The 19,352-nt window shown below is 51.1% G+C and overlaps 1 protein-coding gene and 1 pseudogene across 1 annotated transcript in view; one reads left to right on the forward strand and one right to left on the reverse strand.

The window, feature by feature from the left end:
- RNF20 (ring finger protein 20) overlaps window positions 1–2,597 on the forward strand; it is a 63,322-nt gene extending 60,725 nt beyond the window's left edge. The window contains exon 20 of the mRNA XM_069979574.1: window positions 2,030–2,597. Within this exon, the coding sequence (XP_069835675.1) occupies window positions 2,030–2,206 (177 nt within the window). The 3' untranslated portion in view covers window positions 2,207–2,597. The remainder of the gene's footprint in view (window positions 1–2,029) is intronic.
- Window positions 2,598–4,025: 1,428 nt separating this feature from the next.
- The window catches only part of LOC138799004 (glycine N-acyltransferase-like), a 45,170-nt pseudogene continuing 29,843 nt past the window's right edge, over window positions 4,026–19,352 (reverse strand).

Genomic DNA, 19,352 nt, shown 5'->3' on the forward strand with positions numbered 1-19,352 from the left:
GCGCTCCACCTCACACTGTATAGAGAGGCTAGGGGGGCGCTCCACCTCACACAGTATAGAGAGGCTAGGGGGGCGCTCCACCTCACACAGTATAGAGAGGCTAGGGGGGCGCTCCACCTCACACTGTATAGAGAGGCTAGGGGGGCGCTCCACCTCACACAGTATAGAGAGGCTAGGGGGGCGCTCCACCTCACACAGTATAGAGAGGCTAGGGGGGGCGCTCCACCTCACACTGTATAGAGAGGCTAGGGGGGCACTCCACCTCACTCTGTATAGAGAGGCTAGGGGGGGGCGCTCCACCTCACACTGTATAGAGAGGCTAGGGGGGGGGCGCTCCACCTCACACTGTATAGAGAGGCTAGGGGGGCGCTCCACCTCACACTGTATAGAGAGGCTAGGGGGGCGCTCCACCTCACACAGTATAGAGAGGCTAGGGGGGGCGCTCCACCTCACACTGTATAGAGAGGCTAGGGGGGCGCTCCACCTCACACTGTATAGAGAGGCTAGGGGGGCGCTCCACCTCACACTGTATAGAGAGGCTAGGGGGGGCGCTCCACCTCACACTGTATAGAGAGGCTAGGGGGGGCGCTCCACCTCACACTGTATAGAGAGGCTAGGGGAAGGGCGCTCCACCTCACACTGTATAGAGAGGCTAAGAAGCGCTCCACCTCACACTATATAGAGAGGCTAGGGGGCACTCCACCTCACACTGTATAGAGAGGCTAGGTGGGCACTCCACCTCACACTGTATAGAGAGGCTAGGGGGAGGGCGCTCCACCTCACACTGTATAGAGAGGCTAGGGGGTTGCTCCACCTCACATTGTATAGAGAGGCTAGGGGGGCACTCCACCTCACACTGTATAGAGAGGCTAGGTGGGCACTCCACCTCACACTGTATAGAGAGGCTAGGGGGAGGGCGCTCCACCTCACACTGTATAGAGAGGCTAGGGGGTTGCTCCACCTCACACTGTATAGAGAGGCTGGGGGGGCACTTCACCTCACACTGTATAGAGAGGCTAGGGGGGCGCTCCACCTCACACTGTATAGAGAGGCTAGGGGGTTGCTCCACCTCACACTGTATAGAGAGGCTAGGGGGGCACTCCACCTCACACTGTATAGAGAGGCTAGGGGGGGGGGGGCGCTCCACCTCACACTGTATAGAGAGGCTAGGGGGGCACTCCACCTCACACTGTATAGAGAGGCTAGGGGGGGGCGCTCCACCACACACTGTATAGAGAGGCTGGGGGGGAACTCCACATCACACTGTATAGAGAGGCTAGGGGGGGGGGCGCTCCACCTCACACTGTATAGAGAGGCTAGGGGGGCACTCCACCTCACACTGTATAGAGAGGCTAGGGGGGGGCGCTCCACCTCACACTGTATAGAGAGGCTGGGGGGGAACTCCACATCACACTGTATAGAGAGGCTAGGGGGGGGGGCGCTCCACCTCACACTGTATAGAGAGGCTAGGGGGCACTCCACCTCACACTGTATAGAGAGGCTAGGGGGGGGCGCTCCACCTCACACTGTATAGAGAGGCTGGGGGGGAACTCCACATCACACTGTATAGAGAGGCTAGGGGGGGGGGGCGCTCCACCTCACACTGTATAGAGAGGCTAGGGGGGCACTCCACCTCACACTGTATAGAGAGGCTAGGGGGGGGCGCTCCACCTCACACTGTATAGAGAGGCTGGGGGGGAACTCCACATCACACTGTATAGAGAGTCTAGGGGGGTGCTCCACCTCACACTGTATAGAGAGGGGGGGGGGCGCTCCACCTCACACTGTATAGAGAGGGGGGGGGGCGCTCCACATCACACTGTATAGAGAGTCTAGGGGGGTGCTCCACCTCACACTGTATAGAGAGGCTGGGGGGGGCACTCCACCTCACACTGTATAGAGAGGCTTTTGGGGGGGGGGCGCTCCACCTCACACTGTATAGAGAGGCTAGGGGGGGGCACTCCACCTCATATAGCATGCGTCTTCCTATGTAACGGTCTTTCCTGATTTCTCGCTTCATCTTCCGCAGTCTCGCCTCACGTGTCCTTGCTGCAACTCCCGCAAGATGGACGCTGTATTGACCAAGTGTTTCCACGTCTTCTGCTTTGAGTGCGTGAAGACGAGATACGACACGCGGCAGCGCAAGTGCCCAAAGTGCAACGCCGCCTTCGGGGCCAATGATTTCCACCGTATTTACATTGGGTGAACGGACGCCGCGGCCTGGTCTGTGACGTACAGGCCACCCGGGCGCTCTGGCTATGGACTGATGCCCTGTCTACACGCACACTGCCCCTCGTCTCCTCCAGTCTTCTCCCACCATGGCCCGGACTATGCTGAGATCTGGTGATCGGCTTAGAGGGAGGGTACAGGATCTGATCCTTCCCGAGAAGCTGAGATACAGATGCTGTTTGAACGTAGGACCCATATTTTATACATAATCAGGAGCGACTCTTGCTCTGCCGCACACAGAATATTTATTGGAGGACCAAGCAGTCTGCTCATCACCGCCGATCCCTAATCCCTACAGATGACGACAACGTACAATGCCGAATATTACAGGAGGGGAATCTGGCGAGGACCAACATGAAATGACCAATGAATGGAGACGAATGGTTCAGGAGTGAAAACCATGACTCTCGTCTTCCAGAAACGGCACCACTCCTGTCTGTAGGCCTAGTGTGGTATTGCTTGTATAAAGTGTAGGTGCAGTACCAGACCCTGCCTATAGACAATAGTGGTGCTGTTTATGGGAGAATGCAGTCAGACACGTCATATAACACCTGTAAGGAGAGATTCCTGCTGGATATGGAAATCTGAGGGAGCGAGCTCCGTCCCATGCCCATCCCATCCTGAGGCATGCTGGGAAGCTTCTCAAGACGCATAATATCAATTGTGACTGGTAACCAATGTGACTACCCTCCTGTGTCATGTGATGCCCTATCTCCCTCCCTTACATCACCACAAAGTGGCAGGAAGCCGCTGTACTATTTTGTCTCCTATCTGCTCCATTCTGATTTCTTTGAAGGTCAGATGGTCGGCTCATAAGTCAGCCACCGATCGTGTGTCTGTCCAGTGGATGGGACATGAGATGGCGCTGTTCACACCACGTTGGGGCTGTATGTAGAGATACACATTATAAGTAGCCCCCGACATAATTCTTTGAGCTTTGCTGCCGTATAGCACAGTGTGAACGGAGCCTTAGCCATGCGTGTTAGTCGCTCAGCTGATTGGTAGCGATGAGCGAACTTGCTGAATGTTTGGGTTTGTCCGTACACTCTGCATTTGACTCCCGAGGGCTGGAGAAGTTGAATGCAGCCCTAGAGAGTCCTGGAAAATGTGCATACAGCCATAGACTGTATCCATGTTTTTTGGCAGCGTTGGACTGCATCCAACAACTTTAGCCGCCAGGAGTCATATGCTGAGGCTTAGGATTGGCTGAACCTGATCATTCGGCAAGTTTGCTCATTACTTCTGATCGCATCTTGGTGACCTAATGGTAGAAATTTCTCTTATGGAAATGAGTGGTGGGGTCATTGGATGCGCTGTGGCGTCCTGTTTGTGCATTGCCAGCTCTTCATCAGGACTGGGGATCGGCCGGTTCCAGGATCTTTATTGTCCGATCCCATAGGACTACGTTGTCAGGTTGATGATGTATATAGAGGGATTACTGCATAGGCAATACATGTTGGTTGAGCAGACAGGTGAGACGTTTCCTTTGAAGAGCAGACAGGTGAAACGTTTCCGGGGAGGAGGTGGTGTCCATTGATATCACAGAAGCCTTGTATGAAATGGTGGACTACATGGGAAGGTGGCCCGCCTAGTGCGCCCGTCAGAGCCGGCATGCAGCTTACGTATGATACCACATTGCCTTCTAACCTCATGGACGTTTAGGATGACTGCTTTGTTTATGTCTCGCTGTGGTTTTCTGCTGTAGTTGTGGATCTTGTGAGTGTGTAAAGTGTGAGTAGAGGTTCAGGTCCACTGTGGAAAGGCTGTAGTAATCCTGCCGGGGGGGGGGGGGGGGGGGTCCAGGGGTCCCGGATGATTCCGCCTCTAGATGAACTGCTGCCTGGATTTTGTGGGAGCAAATAAATCTACTTTTTTTCTGTAATTGCTTCAGACTGTTTCTTGTGGGGTTCACATGCTGGTAGGATGATAGGACGGTCACACTGAGAGCGCCTTTTTGCAGATTACTTTGTGTTTGAGGTATAATCTCCTTCGTGCTGGTGCCGGGTCATAGATGCTGATGATACTGAACATGTAGCAGCGCTCCCCAGGAGACAGGCCCTGAAATGCATGAAGGGAAGATGGTTAAAGTTGTGCTGCTCATTATCCCTCTGCCGCTCCCCGCCGTTATCCCTCTGCCCCTTCTCATCATATCTCTGCTGCCCCATCATAATCCCTCTGCCGCTCCCCGCCGTTATCCCTCTGCCGATCCCCGCCGTTATCCCTCTGCCCCTCCCCGCCGTTATCCCTCTGCCGCTCCCCGCCGTTATCCCTCTGCCCCTCCTCATCATATCTCTGCTGCCCCATCATAATTCCTCTGCCCCTCCCCGCCGTTATCCCTCTGCCCCTTCTCATCATATCTCTGCTGCCCCATCATAATCCCTCTGCCGCTCCCCGCCGTTATCCCTCTGCCCCTCCCCGACGTTATCCCTCTGCCCCTCCCCGACGTTATCCCTCTGCTGCCCCATCGTAATTCCTCTGCCCCTCCCCGCCGTTATCCCTCTGCCCCTCTCCGCCGTTATCCCTCTGCCCCTCTCCGCCGTTATCCCTCTGCCCCTCTCCGCCGTTATCCCTCTGCCCCTCTCCGCCGTTATCCCTCTGCCCCTCTCCGCCGTTATCCCTCTGCCCTTCTCCGCCGTTATTCCTCTGCCCCTCCCCGCCGTTATCCCTCTGCCCCTCCCCGCCGTTATCCCTCTGCTGCCCCATCGTAATTCCTCTGCCCCTCCCCGACGTTATCCCTCTGCCCCTCCCCGCCGTTATCCCTCTGCCCCTCCCCGCCGTTATCCCTCTGCCCCTCTCTGCCGTTATCCCTCTGCCCCTCCCCGCCGTTATCCCTCTGCCCCTCCCCGCCGTTATCCCTCTGCCCCTCCCCGCCGTTATCCCTCTGCCCCTCCCCGCCGTTATCCCTCTGCCCCTCTCCGCCGTTATCCCTCTGCCCCTCCCCGCCGTTATCCCTCTGCCCCTCCCCGCCGTTATCCCTCTGCCCCTCCCCGCCGTTATCCCTCTGCCCCTCCCCGCCGTTATCCCTCTGCTGATACCGCATGGGTTCATTAAGGGCAAAAACAAGAGACTGCGGATTGTTCTACCTTTTTTAGTAGCCACTGAGAGGGACCTCCTGGATCATAAGAGAAGGTTGATGCCCGTCTTTTCCATCCTTCCAGCCATACATACCCGAACCAGAACTAACAGCAGGGACTGCAGATTTGGACTTTCAGAACTATGTTTAATAAGCCGCTTACCTGCAGAAGTGGATCATGCTTCTCCTTCTTCGGTATTTTGATATTTTCCATGATCTGGTTTATTCTTTGTCCTTCTGGATGCTGGAACATAAGAGAAAGTAGTAGTGTCCTAGCACAAGATCATCTAATCTGAGTGTCAATCCTATGCTTCAGAGAGTGAGGCCCTGTGTGGGTGATCAGCCTTCTGGTGGTTGTGGATCCCACTACCCTTAGGGCATAATGCCATATTCTTACAGAAGCATGATAGCCTCCAAATACGTGGATCCAATGCCAAAAACAATCGGACAACTCAAGGTCTGTCATGAAGTAACAAGATGTGGTACAAAGCTGCTAATGTACTGGCAGCCTACAGTCTTAAAGGGCAACTCCCTTTTAGTTCACTCAGTGTGAACTAAAAAAAAAAAAAGTGAATGCCCTTTCTTCACTCCTGGGTCGCTCTCAGTTCGAAGTTCTCGCCAATCGCGGGCCCCGGAGCTCCCATTGTTGGCGTCTTCTCTCCGTCACTTTCTCCTCCTTCGGCCAGCAATGTCAGATGACTGACAGCTTGCTCAGCCAATCGGAGCTGAGCGAGCTGTGAGTCATTTACTGACATCTTCCAGGGGGGCTTGGCAGCGTCAGATGACGGCTCAGAGGGTGTCTGGTGCACCTGAAAACCTTAGAAAGTGATGGAGACACCACGGAAGTGGAACTGGCACAGCAGGGGGCATGGATTCATCTAAGGGTCCTATTAGACAAAACGATTTTTAACGCTAAACGTTTGCTGCCTGAAATGGTTCCCCATATTACACAGAGCGATAGTCATTAGCTACAATCCTTACTACGATCTTTTACTCAAACTAATCCCAGAAAATGAATGAATAATGTGGAGTTACAGCGAACGATTAATAATGGTTTTAGGTTCAGCTCAACAGATGAGATTAATGAGACATGAGCGATTTTTTCCATTGTTGCCTGCATTCACATGAAACATCATTTAAATCAGAAAATATAAGAATATTCTGCAGGATAATTGTCCTGTGTATTAGGGCCCCAAGACTCCCAGATCGCTGCATTCACTTTTACAGACTGACAATATTGTGCAGCCGTCCCAAGATAAAGTCCAATTTAAAGTGGAGAAAAAGTTAGGAAACTCTCTTTCCTGTACATTTACACATAGATAAACCAAAAATGAGAAGAAAAAAAAACACCTCCTGCACTTCATAAAAGCTGTCGAGATGCCGTAGACGAGGAGAAACTCAAAACTGGTGGTGACCCTCCTTATACTGGGGGAGAGCCTGGTGGGGACCCTCCTTATACTGGGAGAGAGCCTGGTGGTGACCCTCCTTATACTGGCGGAGAGCCTGGTGGGGACCCTCCTTATACTGGGAGAGAGCCTGGGGGTGACCCTCCTTATACTGGGGGGAGAGAGCCTGGGGGTGTCCCTCCTTATACTGGGAGAGAGAGCCTGGTGGTGACCCTCCTTATACTGGGGGAGAGCCTGGTGGGGACCCTCCTTATACTGGGAGAGAGAGCCTGGTGGTGACTCTCCTTATACTGGGAGAGAGCCTGGTGGGGACCCTCCTTATAATGGGAGAGAGCCTGGTGGGGACCCTCCTTATACTGGGAGAGAGAGCCTGGTGGGGACCCTCCTTATACTGGGAGAGAGAGCCTGGTGGTGACCCTCCTTATACTGGGGGAGAGCCTGGTGGTGACCCTCCTTATACTGGGGGAGAGCCTGGGGGTGACCCTCCTTATACTGGGGGGAGAGAGCCTTGTGGGGACCCTCCTTATACTGGGAGAGAGCCTGGTGGGGACCCTCCATATAATGGGAGAGAGCCTGGTGGGGACCCTCCTTATAATGGGAGAGAGCCTGGTGGGGACCCTCCTTATAATGGGAGAGAGCCTGTTGGGGACCCTCCTTATACTGGGAGAGAGCCTGGTGGTGACCCTCCTTATACTGGGGGAGAGAGCCTGGTGGTGACCCTCCTTATACTGGAGGAGAGCCTGATGGTGACCCTCCTTATACTGGGGGAGAGCCTAGTGGTGACTTTCCTTATACTGGAAGAGAGCCTGGTGGTGACCCTCCTTATACTGGGGGAGCCTGGTGGGGACCCTCCTTATACTGGGAGAGAGCCTGGTGGTGACCCTCCTTATACTGGCGGAGAGCCTGGTGGTGACCCTCCTTATACTGGGAGAGAGAGCCTGGTGGTGACCCTCCTTATACTGGGGGAGAGCCTGGTAGTGACCCTCCTTATACTGGGAGAGAGCCTGGTGGTGACCCTCCTTATACTGGCGGAGAGCCTGGTGGTGACCCTCCTTATACTGGGAGAGAGAGCCTGGTGGTGACCCTCCTTATACTGGGGGAGAGCCTGGTGGTGACCTTCCTTATACTGGGGGAGAGCCTGGTAGTGACCCTCCTTATACTGGGGGAGAGCCTGGTAGTGACCCTCCTTATACTGGGAGAGAGCCTGGTGGTGTCCCTCCTTATAGTTATGGGCATGAGTTTGGTATAGAAAATTGGAATTGAAAATCAATTTGAATTTAAAATTGAAATGTAATTATTGTGACGCTGGTAAAACTGTGACAAGATAGGGATCTAAACGCCTGGCCCACTGAGAAATGTGGGGAAATAGTGGCGATAAATCAGACTACAGTACACCTAAGAGACGTAGGAGTTTGAATGAAGACACTTTTAATCCTTTAACCTATGTTATATCCATGATAGGGCAAGTGTGGCAGCTGTGGCAACCCTGGGTACTACACTGGGACCCAGACCTACAATGAAACTGCTGAGCGACTGGCAGTAATAGTTTCAGGAGGAGGAACTGAGTTTTCACTCCCAGAGATACCAAACAGCAGAGGAGCAGCACAAGCTACAGCGGTTTCTGAGGTTCTGCAGGATTGGCAGCTCTTGGATAAAATGGCATTTATTTGCTATGACCAGTAGTAACACTGGTAGAAAGGCTGGTGGTTGAATCCTTCTGCAACAGAAACTGCAGAAATAACTACTGAGCTTGCCCCGTAGACACCACATTCACAAGCATGTTTGATAAATTGTGGCCAACATGACCAAAAATGAAGTTTTTTAAGAGCTTTTCAGCTGCCGGAATCAACTGGAATTGATAAAACCAAGTTTTCGGCTAGTTCTACGTAAGGAGTGTCTAGTTGAATTTTGCATCAACCAACCTGCACATTGCCATCCAAGAGATGCTTACAAGGAATTGTTAGTACTGGCACTCCTCTTCCTTGGTTCCCTGGCTCTCCTCTTCCTTGGTTCCCTGGCTCTCCTCTTCCTTGGTTCCCTGGCACTCCTCTTCCTTGGTTCCCTGGCTCTCCTCTTCCTTGGTTCCCTGGCTCTCCTCTTCCTTGGTTCCCTGGCTCTCCTCTTCCTTGGTTCCCTGGCACTCCTCTTCCTTGGTACCCTGGCTCTCCTCTTCCTTGGTTCCCTGGCACTCCTCTTCCTTGGTACCCTGGCTCTCCTCTTCCTTGGTTCCCTGGCTCTCCTCTTCCTTGGTTCCCTGGCTCTCCTCTTCCTTGGTTCCCTGGCTCTCCTCTTCCTTGGTTCCCTGGCACTCCTCTTCCTTGGTTCCCTGGCTCTCCTCTTCCTTGGTTCCCTGGCACTCCTCTTCCTTGGTTCCCTGGCTCTCCTCTTCCTAGGTTCCCTGGCACTCCTCTTCCTTGGTTCCCTGGCTCTCCTCTTCCTAGGTTCCCTGGCACTCCTCTTCCTTGGTTCCCTGGCTCTCCTCTTCCTAGGTTCCCTGGCACTCCTCTTCCTTGGTTCCCTGGCTCTCCTCTTCCTTGGTTCCCTGGCTCTCCTCTTCCTTGGTTCCCTGGCACTCCTCTTCCTTGGTTCCCTGGCACTCCTCTTCCTAGGTTCCCTGGCTCTCCCCTTCCTTGGTTCACCGACAAGTCCAGACGTGCACATCAACGCCCCAGGCAGCTGTTAAACGGCCAAACTTATGTACACTTCTAAGATCTTCATGTTTCGTCATGAATTTCATTTAACTGTGACAGTTTTCATTTTTGCACTGTTCCTGCCACTTATACCTTGGTAACTTGGTCAGATCCCAGCCACGTTGCTGCAAAATGACGACATTACTGTGAGAACTGATAAAGGAATCAACTTGCCTGTTGTTGAGGCAGCAATAAAAACTTTCAGCAGACCCTGCGGTACCTCAGTGAGATTATGATGGTCTGGCTCGTCAGATGGAAGGCAACGACTGCTCAACTGGCATGCAGCTTGCTGGAGACCTTGTGTCACACAAGAAGCTTCATCCCTTTGTATCGTCCGACAACAAAATGGCCGTTGCACTGGCATTAAAGCAAGATTTCTTTCCTCAAGATTTTTGTCTGTGGGAGCAATAAAACACAGCAATCGCTGAGCTCAGGGAGACTGAAAAATCAAGTGGACTACTGACTGAAGAGTCTCCACTGAGTGAAGTGGAGACTCTTCAGTGAGTACTCCATTTGATTTTTTGTCGCTGGTCTCCCTGAGTTCAGCGATTGCTGTGTTTTGTTGGTCTATTTTTCATTGCCCCTGTTAGCCAGAATCCTGCTCCACACTGACGAGGGGCAACTACCCTGAAACGGCTGTCTGTGGATGGATGCCTGCCTTGGTAAACCCTTGTCATGTTGCAATACTCGCCACAGAGTTAAGACTTTGATGCAAAAGGTGCCACCCTGGTATTTCCCTATTTATGTTCCAATACTCGCTACCGAGTGGGACTTAAGGGGCTACGTATCAGGGTGGTTTGGTGAACTCCCCACTGGGAGTCACCCCCTTGACAATAGGCTTTCCTCCCCTGGAGGGATATCTGGCTATTCCTGTGTTTTGAGACTCGTAACTGAGGCTCCACGGACCCTTCCTTTGCATCTGTGGCAGCAATGAAAGTTCTATCACTGGACTGAAAATGGTGACTGATGCCGCAGAACGCTCCATTCCACTCATGAGTACCTTCCATTTGTCACAGAGAAGACCAGTAGCTATTTATTCTCTGGTGATCGGAGAAGCATCGCCATGACCTTCCTGAACCAAATAAAGCTTCACAAAAAAAGGAAATTCTGAAATTTCTTTAAAATAGTTGATTTACTTTGCTGCAAGACATTCATTACGGATAAGTGTTTGGGGATCATTGAGCCACCAGGAATGTTTTGTGTTACAGTCACACCAAACTAAATAATTCCCAGGGGTGAAACCTCAAAAATTTGCTCAATATTTTTTTGACTGTCACCCTAATATACACCCCAGTCACCTGATGTGAACAGCCAATCACTGACAGACCAGACCAACATGGCTGCAGCATAGCAGGTTGGGCCAGCCCATGTTTACCAACCATGCAGGGAGGAGACACTCTGTATAACTCACGTACCATGTGGTGTTCATTCAGATATCGAGTACCCGGACACTAACTGAATGCTGCACACGAAACAGCACGCTTTCTCATCTCTGGTCACAACCCTTTGAAGTACAACGTGAAACCAAACAGAAGTTGAAAGTTTTCCCGAACGTCACTCATCTCCTTTTCAACTATAAACAAATCTATTCACAAGGTTTGGAGACATTTTCCTCTAAAACTGCTTTTTAAAGCGATTGTCCACAGCGTTGATGCTGCGCAGCACATACTACAACATGGCAGCGCCCTTTTGTAAAGCTAGGCTTCTTTTACACAGGAAGATTTACTTCCCATTATGAGGAGACAGAGGTCAGGAAGGGTTTTAGGAAAGAAGGGTCATGTGGTTGTATAAATCTCTTCACCTCGTCGGCCGCACCGACCTGTTCACACGAGCTGAAGCTGTTATTATCATCGTCGCTTACATGATGTGATCAGTGACAATCGAGCCTTGTAACATCCGACACTGATTTGAGATGAACGTCCATTCATTAGGCCGGATTTCCTGAAGGTTTAGTGAAGTCACCTCAGGTCATCATCGGACTTTATGAACAGAAGACCAAGGTGCTAATCTGAGACTAAGCTTCATGAAATTGTAAGATGTGAATCATTTTTTTTCCCATAAGTTTGGCCCTGTAATTCCGTCCCCAGCGACATCAGCCGGACTGTCCCCTTCTCTGGGTTTTCTGGTGGCATATCTGCCCTACCGGGGGGGGGGGGGGGGCAGAAGGTTTCCCTATCTGTAGAAGACTCCAATCTGAGACTGTTTAGCCACATTCTTGTCCAGGAATGGCCATCTGAACACCAGGGGCCACATGAACCCCGTACATCCATGGTGTTGCCGCAACCTGCAAAATATCCTTCTCAAGACTGCGACACCAAGAAGGCAAAATGGTGGAACCATGGAACCATCGAATAGACATCGTAATCATAGAAAAATCTGAAGCATTGAAAACCTCTTTGTTTATCCAGTATGATCGCCACATGGTGACATCCTCGAATACACGCCGGGGCCTCTCAGTGAATAATGGCCGTGTAGGTCATAACACTGCTAGAGTACTGGATTGGGAGCGATGGTGTGAGGTCAATAGGACCCCCCCCCCCCCCCCCCCCCCACCTGCATTTGCAGATCTTATCGACACTTAACGTTTCCTTCAGCTTACGGCTCATCCTCCTTGGTGTTGCAGCCTTAATGTTGAGGAGTATATATAGAATTACGTGTATACAGTGAGCTCCACTCATGGCCGCCTTCACTATGCACCAATCATACGTCATCACAACTATCATCTCCATTATTTCTTCTACGGTTCTGAGAATCTACAACAGCTTGGAGAACGTCCACCATATTGTCTCACCGTGTGAATCGTCTCCTCAACCCTCTTCTGTTCTCTTTCTGTAATAAACAAGAAGATGGAGGCAAGTTATATAACCGCGACCACCGCTCGTTCAGACCGCTTTATTATACTCATCTGTATTCTGGATGGAAGATAGGGGCCAACCTATACAGTGACACACCGGTAACTGTCATACTATATACCACTACGCTGCCCTATAAGAGGCTCCACAGCGCCCCCTACAGTCCAGACTTTATATAACACTCCTCAATATGTGCTGTACCATGACGGAACCGGGGTGTGGAGTCCCGGGGTCTCTGCAGGAATTAGGATATAAGATGACTCCCCAGTGGTATATAGTATATACTGCTGTACTCTGCATTGTTTCATCATAACATTGGACAGGTTTTAGGGGCAACAAATCTTCAGATCTGATATCAGAAACATTTTTAGTCTTCTTTGCTACTTCTATCACACCAACATATGCCCCAGCGCTGTACAGGAAGGTCACCAGTCATATCAGGAAACTATCCTATCAGTATGAGAACAGACATCAGACTTTATAGAGACATCGTCCTTGGTCAGAGGTAATCGGCAGCGACGCCCCCCCCTCCCCCCAGGTATAAATATACAGCGATGATACAGAGCTTCCACACTGTGACCATGCTGGGAGTTGTAGTTTTATAAAGTCCACTGAGAACTGGTGAGGACCGAGAGGACACCAGTGATTGTTACGGCTCTTGTATTATGCCCATTCAGCCACGTCTTATTTATACTGAACACGCCAAATGGGAGTTGTAGTCATGTAGGATAATGCCAGCACCTACCTGCTTTCTCGTTCCTGGAGTTCTTGTTGTGTTGTCAGTGACCGTCTCCAGGGAGGAGAAGCAGAGCAAGGTTATTACCACACCCTTCACGCCTCCAGCTGTCCTCCACTCCTCACCCCAAAGCCTCCAGCTGTCCTCCACTCCTCACCCCAAAGCCTCCAGCTGTTACCTGCCTCATACGAAGCCTCTAGTTGTCCCCCCACCTCACCCTGGATCCTTGAGCTGCCCCCCCCCCCCCGCCTCACCCCAAAGCCTCCAGCTGTCCTCCACTCCTTACCCCGAAGCCTCTAGTTGTCCCCCCACCTCACCCTGGATCCTCGAGCTGCCCCCCCCCCCGCCTCACCCCAAAGCATCCAGCTGTCCTCCACTCCTTACCCCGAAGCCTCCAGCTGTCCCCCCGCCTCACCCCGAAGCCTCCAGCTAACCCCTGCCTCACCCCAAAGCCTCCAGCTGTCCTCCACTCTTCAGCATGAAGCCTCCAGCTGCCTGATCACCCCACCCCAAAGCCTCCAGCTGTTACCTGCCTCACACAAAGCCTCTAGTTGTCCCCCCACCTCACCCTGAATCCTCCAGCTGTCCCCTTGCCTCACCCCAAAGCCTCCAGCTGTCCTCTACTCCTCAGCACGAAGCCTCCAGCTGTCCCCCCGCCTAACCACAAAGCCTCCAGCTGTCCCCCTGCTTCATCATGAAGCCTCCAGCCGTCCCCTGCCTCACTACAAAGCCTCCAGCTGCCCCATCACCTCACCCCAAAGCCTCCAGCTGTAACCTGCCTCACACAAAGCCTCTAGTTGTCCTCCCCCTGAATTCTCCAGCTGTCCCCTTGCCTCACCCCAAAGCCTCCAGCTGTCCTCCACTCCTCAGCCCGAAGCCTCCAGCTGTCCTCCACTCCTTAGCACGAAGCCTCCAGCTGTCCTCCACTCCTTAGCCCGAAGCCTCCAGCTGTCCTCCACTCCTCAGCCCGAAGCCTCCAGCTTTCCTCCACTCCTCAGCACGAAGCCTCCAGCTGTCCTCCACTCCTTACCCCGAAGCCTCCAGCTGTCCGCCTGCCTCACCCCGAAGCCTCCAGCTGCTCCACCGCCTCACCCCGAAGCCTCCAGCTGTCCTCCACTCCTCAGCACGAAGCCTCCAGCTGTCCCCCCACCTCACCACGAAGCCTCCAGCTGTCCCCTTGCTCAGCACAAAGCCTCCAGCTGTCCTCCACTCCTCAGCATGAAGCCTCCAGCTGTCCCCCCGCTTCATCATGAAGCCTCCAGCCGTCCCCTCCACCTCACCCCAAAGCCTCCAGCTTTCCCCCCGCCTCACTGCAAAGCCTCCAGCTGTCCCCCCGCCTCACCCCAAAGCCTCCAGCTGTAACCTGCCTCACACGAAGCCTCTAGTTGTCCCCCCACCTCACCCCGAATCCTCCAGCTGTCCCCCCCCCCCCGCCTCAACCCGAATTCTCCAGCTGTCCCGCCCCCCCCCCGCCTCACCTCGAATCCTACAGCTGTGCCCTCACCTTACCCCAAAGCCTCCAGTTGTCCCCACCTCACCCAAAGGCTCCAGACGGATATGCTCCCTGTGTGCAGCCATATAGTGCCATGTGCAGTGCCGTATGTGGGAGACACCCTGATAACCAGGCAGGCAATGGGGAATCTCATACATGATCCATGTCTATACAGGCACTGGTGTGGATGGAACACATTACTATATATTTTTTTCTAACCATTGGAATAAAGGAAATGTTCTGCTTATCGCTACGGTGTCCGGGATTTCTTTTGTAAATTGCAAATTGGCATTGCATTTGCTGCAGATTTCAGTGTGGCGTATGTACTGAAATACTTATCAAATCTGATGTCGGCCCTGTCCTACGACGTCCTAGGAGGCCAGCATATTCAGGCGTGCCCTGAAATTCCATCCAGGCCGAAAGAACTGACATGTCTCTTCTGTCGGCGGAATGCGGAATCCGCCCATGCAAAGAATAGTGTCTATAGCACAGGCGAAGATGCGCGCTGCCGCGTGCTGGTACGTACGACGGAATGTACGGGTCATGCGCGTAAATTCCGTAGTGTGCACACACTCTTATTACCGGAAATGCTTATAAAGTGCTTTTTCCCCTGCACTTACTACTGCATCAAGACTTCACTTCCTGGATAACATGGTGATGTCACTTCCTGGATAACAGGATGACGTCACTTCCTGGATAACATGGTGATGTCACTTCCTGGATAACAGGATGACGTCACTTCCTGGATAACATGGTGATGTCACTTACTGGATAACAGGATGACGTCACTTCCTGGATAAAATGGTGATGTCACTTCCTGGATAACATGGTGATGTCACGACTCCCAGAGCTGTGCGGGCTGTGGCTGCTGGAGAGGATGCCCTGTGTCCCTCAGTGTCCCCTGCCATCATCCTCTCCAGCAGCCACAGCCCGCACAGCTCTGGGAGTCGGGGCGTGACATAACCATGTAATCCAGGAAGTGACATCACCATGTTATCCAGGAAGTGACATCACCAAGTTATCCAGGAAATAACATCACCATGTTATTCAGGAAGTAAAGTCTTGATGCAGTAGTAAGTGCAGGGACAAAGCACTTTATAAGCATTTCCCGTAAGAAGTCTATATTGGTGATTTGTATAATTTTTGGGGGCAATACAATACTTTAACAACATTTTTCACCGGACTTCTCCTTTAAATCATTTACCTTAGATATCTAGAGTGAAGCTGGTGGGGGTGTGGTTTTCTTCCAGAAGGGGGAATGCAAGCGCGGCCCACCATCACTAGGAAGCGGAGCAGTGATTTTTTATATTTTTGGGTTGGAATGCAGCAGTGGTGCAAGAGGAACAATGCAGTAGATAAATCCAGAGATAGTTTAGTGACTTGTCTGATTGTTCTCCGAACTACATCCCTGAAGAGAGAGGAACAAGACCAGAAAATATGTAGGTGAGTACCTTCCTCTGAGCCACATTGCATCCACATGGGGCCAAATGGCGTGCAAGCACGTGGGGAGCCTGTGCCAACGAGTAAGGATCTTGTAGCCCGCCTCTTGGTACCCAGAGTTCATGGAGGACTTGTGGACCAAAAATAGGACCTTTGTGGGTCGTTAAGGGTATTGCTCATGTCAGATTCCCACCGTAACAAAAAGTCAGGGGCCGGTTGTTCTGGAGGGGATATCAGTAAGGAGAACGACAGAGAAAGGGAATGGCGCAGAACGTCTTTACCCATGCACATTGCTTCAAATGCTGACTTAGACGAACCATAGGAAGAAGGCATGGGGAGTGTAAGGAGGAAATGGCGAAGCTGCTGCATACGCCACGGCCCCAGTACCAATCATTCCGGACCAAAAAGTCCTGGACACGGGCCTTGCCATGTTTGAACCATGTTCGAAACACAGGGTTGTCCATCCCTGGAGGGAAAGACGGATTCCCTAGAATAGGAAAAGAGGGTGACCTAAATGGTAAGAGGTGTTGCCTACTGAAAACGGTGGAGCATGCTAGCAGCTTTGGGCCAATAGTCGGATGGGATCTCAAAGGTGGGACATGTGACATATGGATCCAGGGTAGGCAGGGGAGGGGAGCACTGGCAAAAGACTGCTCGAAAGAGACCCAGGGCTTGGAGTTCCCATGTCTACACCGGTCGACCACGCGGGTAAGCATGGCTGCCTGATGATATAGCCAGAAGTCTGGGAGGCCTACTCCGTCCCAAGACTTGGGACGGCACAAAACCGCTATCTTAAGGCAAAGGGCTTTATTATTCCGTACATAAATTAATTTAAAGGGATACTAGAGTCTTAAAAAAAGGCTGCGGAATAGACGTGGGAACACACTGAAATCTATAGAGAATTTTAGGGAGGATTGTAGTTTTCAGTATGAACAGCGTCCAAACCAGGAGAGAGAGCCCCTGGACCAGTCGACACAGCTGGTTTGAACAGTTGCCAGGAGAGGAGGAAAGTTCAGCTCGTAAAGGTCAGAAGGGAGGAGTATGCCTCAGTATTTAAGAGGCCCAGAGGTCCATTTGAAGCGGAAGGAAGACCGGAGCGCAGAGACCACCCGTTCAGACAGGCCTACGTACAAAGCCTTAGACTTTATATTTTAGCGCAGAAGTGTTATTTGAGCCCTGGTCCCTCTTACGGACAACCTCTAGGTCTTTTGTGGTGTCCCACTAGGGGTGTTACTGTTTATTACAACCTTAAGGCAGACCTTATCCACATGTTTTGGTCTTGTAATAAGATTCAGGGGTATTGGAGGGAGGTATATGGGGAAATTGAAAAGAAAATGAACATGGAAATACCCTATACACCAGGTTTGGCTATTTTAGGGGATTATACGGGCCTAAAGATTGGTAGAGAGAGCCGGAGAAAGATACTGAGGTTATTATTTTTGGCACGTCTGATGATCACACGGAACTGGATTGCCATGGTCCCACCCAATAAAGAGATGTGGAAGAGGTGTGTTAGAAAACTGGAGGGCTATTTATAGGGGGGATGTTGAAGAAGGTGTGTTTCTGTTCTTGTTGTGTTATTGGTTTTTTTTTTTTTTTTTTTTTTTTTTTTTTTTTTGTTGTTTGTCTTGCTGTTCTTCTCTACTCCATGGGGGGTGGGAGGGTTTGGGGGGGGGGGAGGTATTGGGGGAAGGGGGGGGGGGTTGGTTGTTTCTTTCTTTTTTTTTTTTTTTTTTGATACGATAAGGGATAAGGGTCTGTGTTTTTTATGTGAATTGTTGTATCTTGGAATTGAAAATTATAATAAAAATTTATAAATAAAAGGGAAAAACCAAAGAAAAAAAGGAAAAAAAAAAAAAAAAAAAAAAAAAAAAAGGTTTTACGGTAGTAGCGCAAAAACATTACACACAAGTGCCTTGATACATCTTGCACAATCTACTGCATTATTCACGCCTAAGGCTGGGTTCACACTGTTTTTTTTTTGCAAACAAACAAAAAAAAAAAAGAAGTGTTATTTGAGCCCTGGTCCCTCTTACGGACAACCTCTAGGTCTTTTGTGGTGTCCCACTAGGGGTGTTACTGTTTATTACAACCTTCGCAAAAGTCTGTACTTTTTGTGGTCTTGTTGCAGCCAAAGTAGTATTAAGACATGACCACTAGATGTCGCTAAAATATGTATTGAAGTGTGGAAGCTGCACAGCTGAGATGTCTCAAAGGGTTATTGTGTTCATGTGTACCAGAATCTGTGAACCAGTAGGATCTTTACTTTCTTCTGTCCTATTACCTCTTCTCTCTCTGCTCTTCTGTTGTACTCTTTCCACCCAACCACAGCGCGTCTTACACACTGGATTAGAAGTTAGTCCCTTGGGTGAAGGAGGAGTCTTAGTCGAGATTCTGTGGAATAAGTATGCTGACTAGATAGCTCTCCAGAGTGGTCTTGCCTGGGCCCTGGCCCTCTGCCAGGTCCCCTGTAAAGAGGAGGAGTTAGTCTTAGCCAATACCCCGCATGGGTAGGGCGCAGGACAGTGCTCTGTTACAAGCTTCTCCCTTTGTATCTATACCCTGAATGATGCAATGTTAAAACTCTCAGGAGAGGACTAGCCAACAGATCATCTCAACCTATGCAGTGGGCTACGAGAAACAACTGTGCAGGACAGTATCCACTACAAAGCCAAAGAGCTAGGAACTGATCCGGGTGGAGCAAAGTTACTGTAAAAGTCTATTAACTCCATCTCGCAGTGCGAGTGTCAGCCAGGGAACCCTCAGCACTCTGCTCATCCCAGGTAACAAGGTCTGGGGCCTGTGTCACCTACTAGTACGGTTCAGCCAACGCTAGTGGGCATAAGGTGGTGGGAAGACTATAGAAAGGTCAATACACAGGCACAGGTTTTTTCTCCTTCTAAAGTATTATTCTATACACTCCAACATCCCGGCAGGGCACATTACTACTTGAGTTGAGACTCTCACCGCACCCTCCTCTCTACTATGCTACCTTAGTACAACTCTACCAACTCTACTACATCCTACTCAGCACTTATCACGCAGATCTGGTGGTTCTATGTTCAAGTATTTATGGGGGCACAGCAGGGGACATTATTACTAAATGGGGAACAGCAGGGGACAATATTACTATACAGGGGCACAGCAGGGGCATTATTACTATATGGAGGCACAGCAGGGGACATTATTACTATATGGAGGGCACAGCAGGAGACATTATTACTATATGGAGAGCACAGCAGTAGACATTACTATATGGGGGCACAGCAGGAGGCATTATTACTATAGAGGGGCACAGCAAGGACAATATTACTATATGGAGGGCACAGCAGGGACATTATTACTATATGGAGGGCACAGCAGGAGACATTGCTATATGAGGACACAACAGGAGACATTATTGCTATATGGGGGCACAGCAGGGACATTATTAC

Source organism: Dendropsophus ebraccatus, chromosome 8 (assembly GCF_027789765.1).
Source record: "Dendropsophus ebraccatus isolate aDenEbr1 chromosome 8, aDenEbr1.pat, whole genome shotgun sequence".
NCBI classification, from domain to species: domain Eukaryota; kingdom Metazoa; phylum Chordata; class Amphibia; order Anura; family Hylidae; genus Dendropsophus; species Dendropsophus ebraccatus.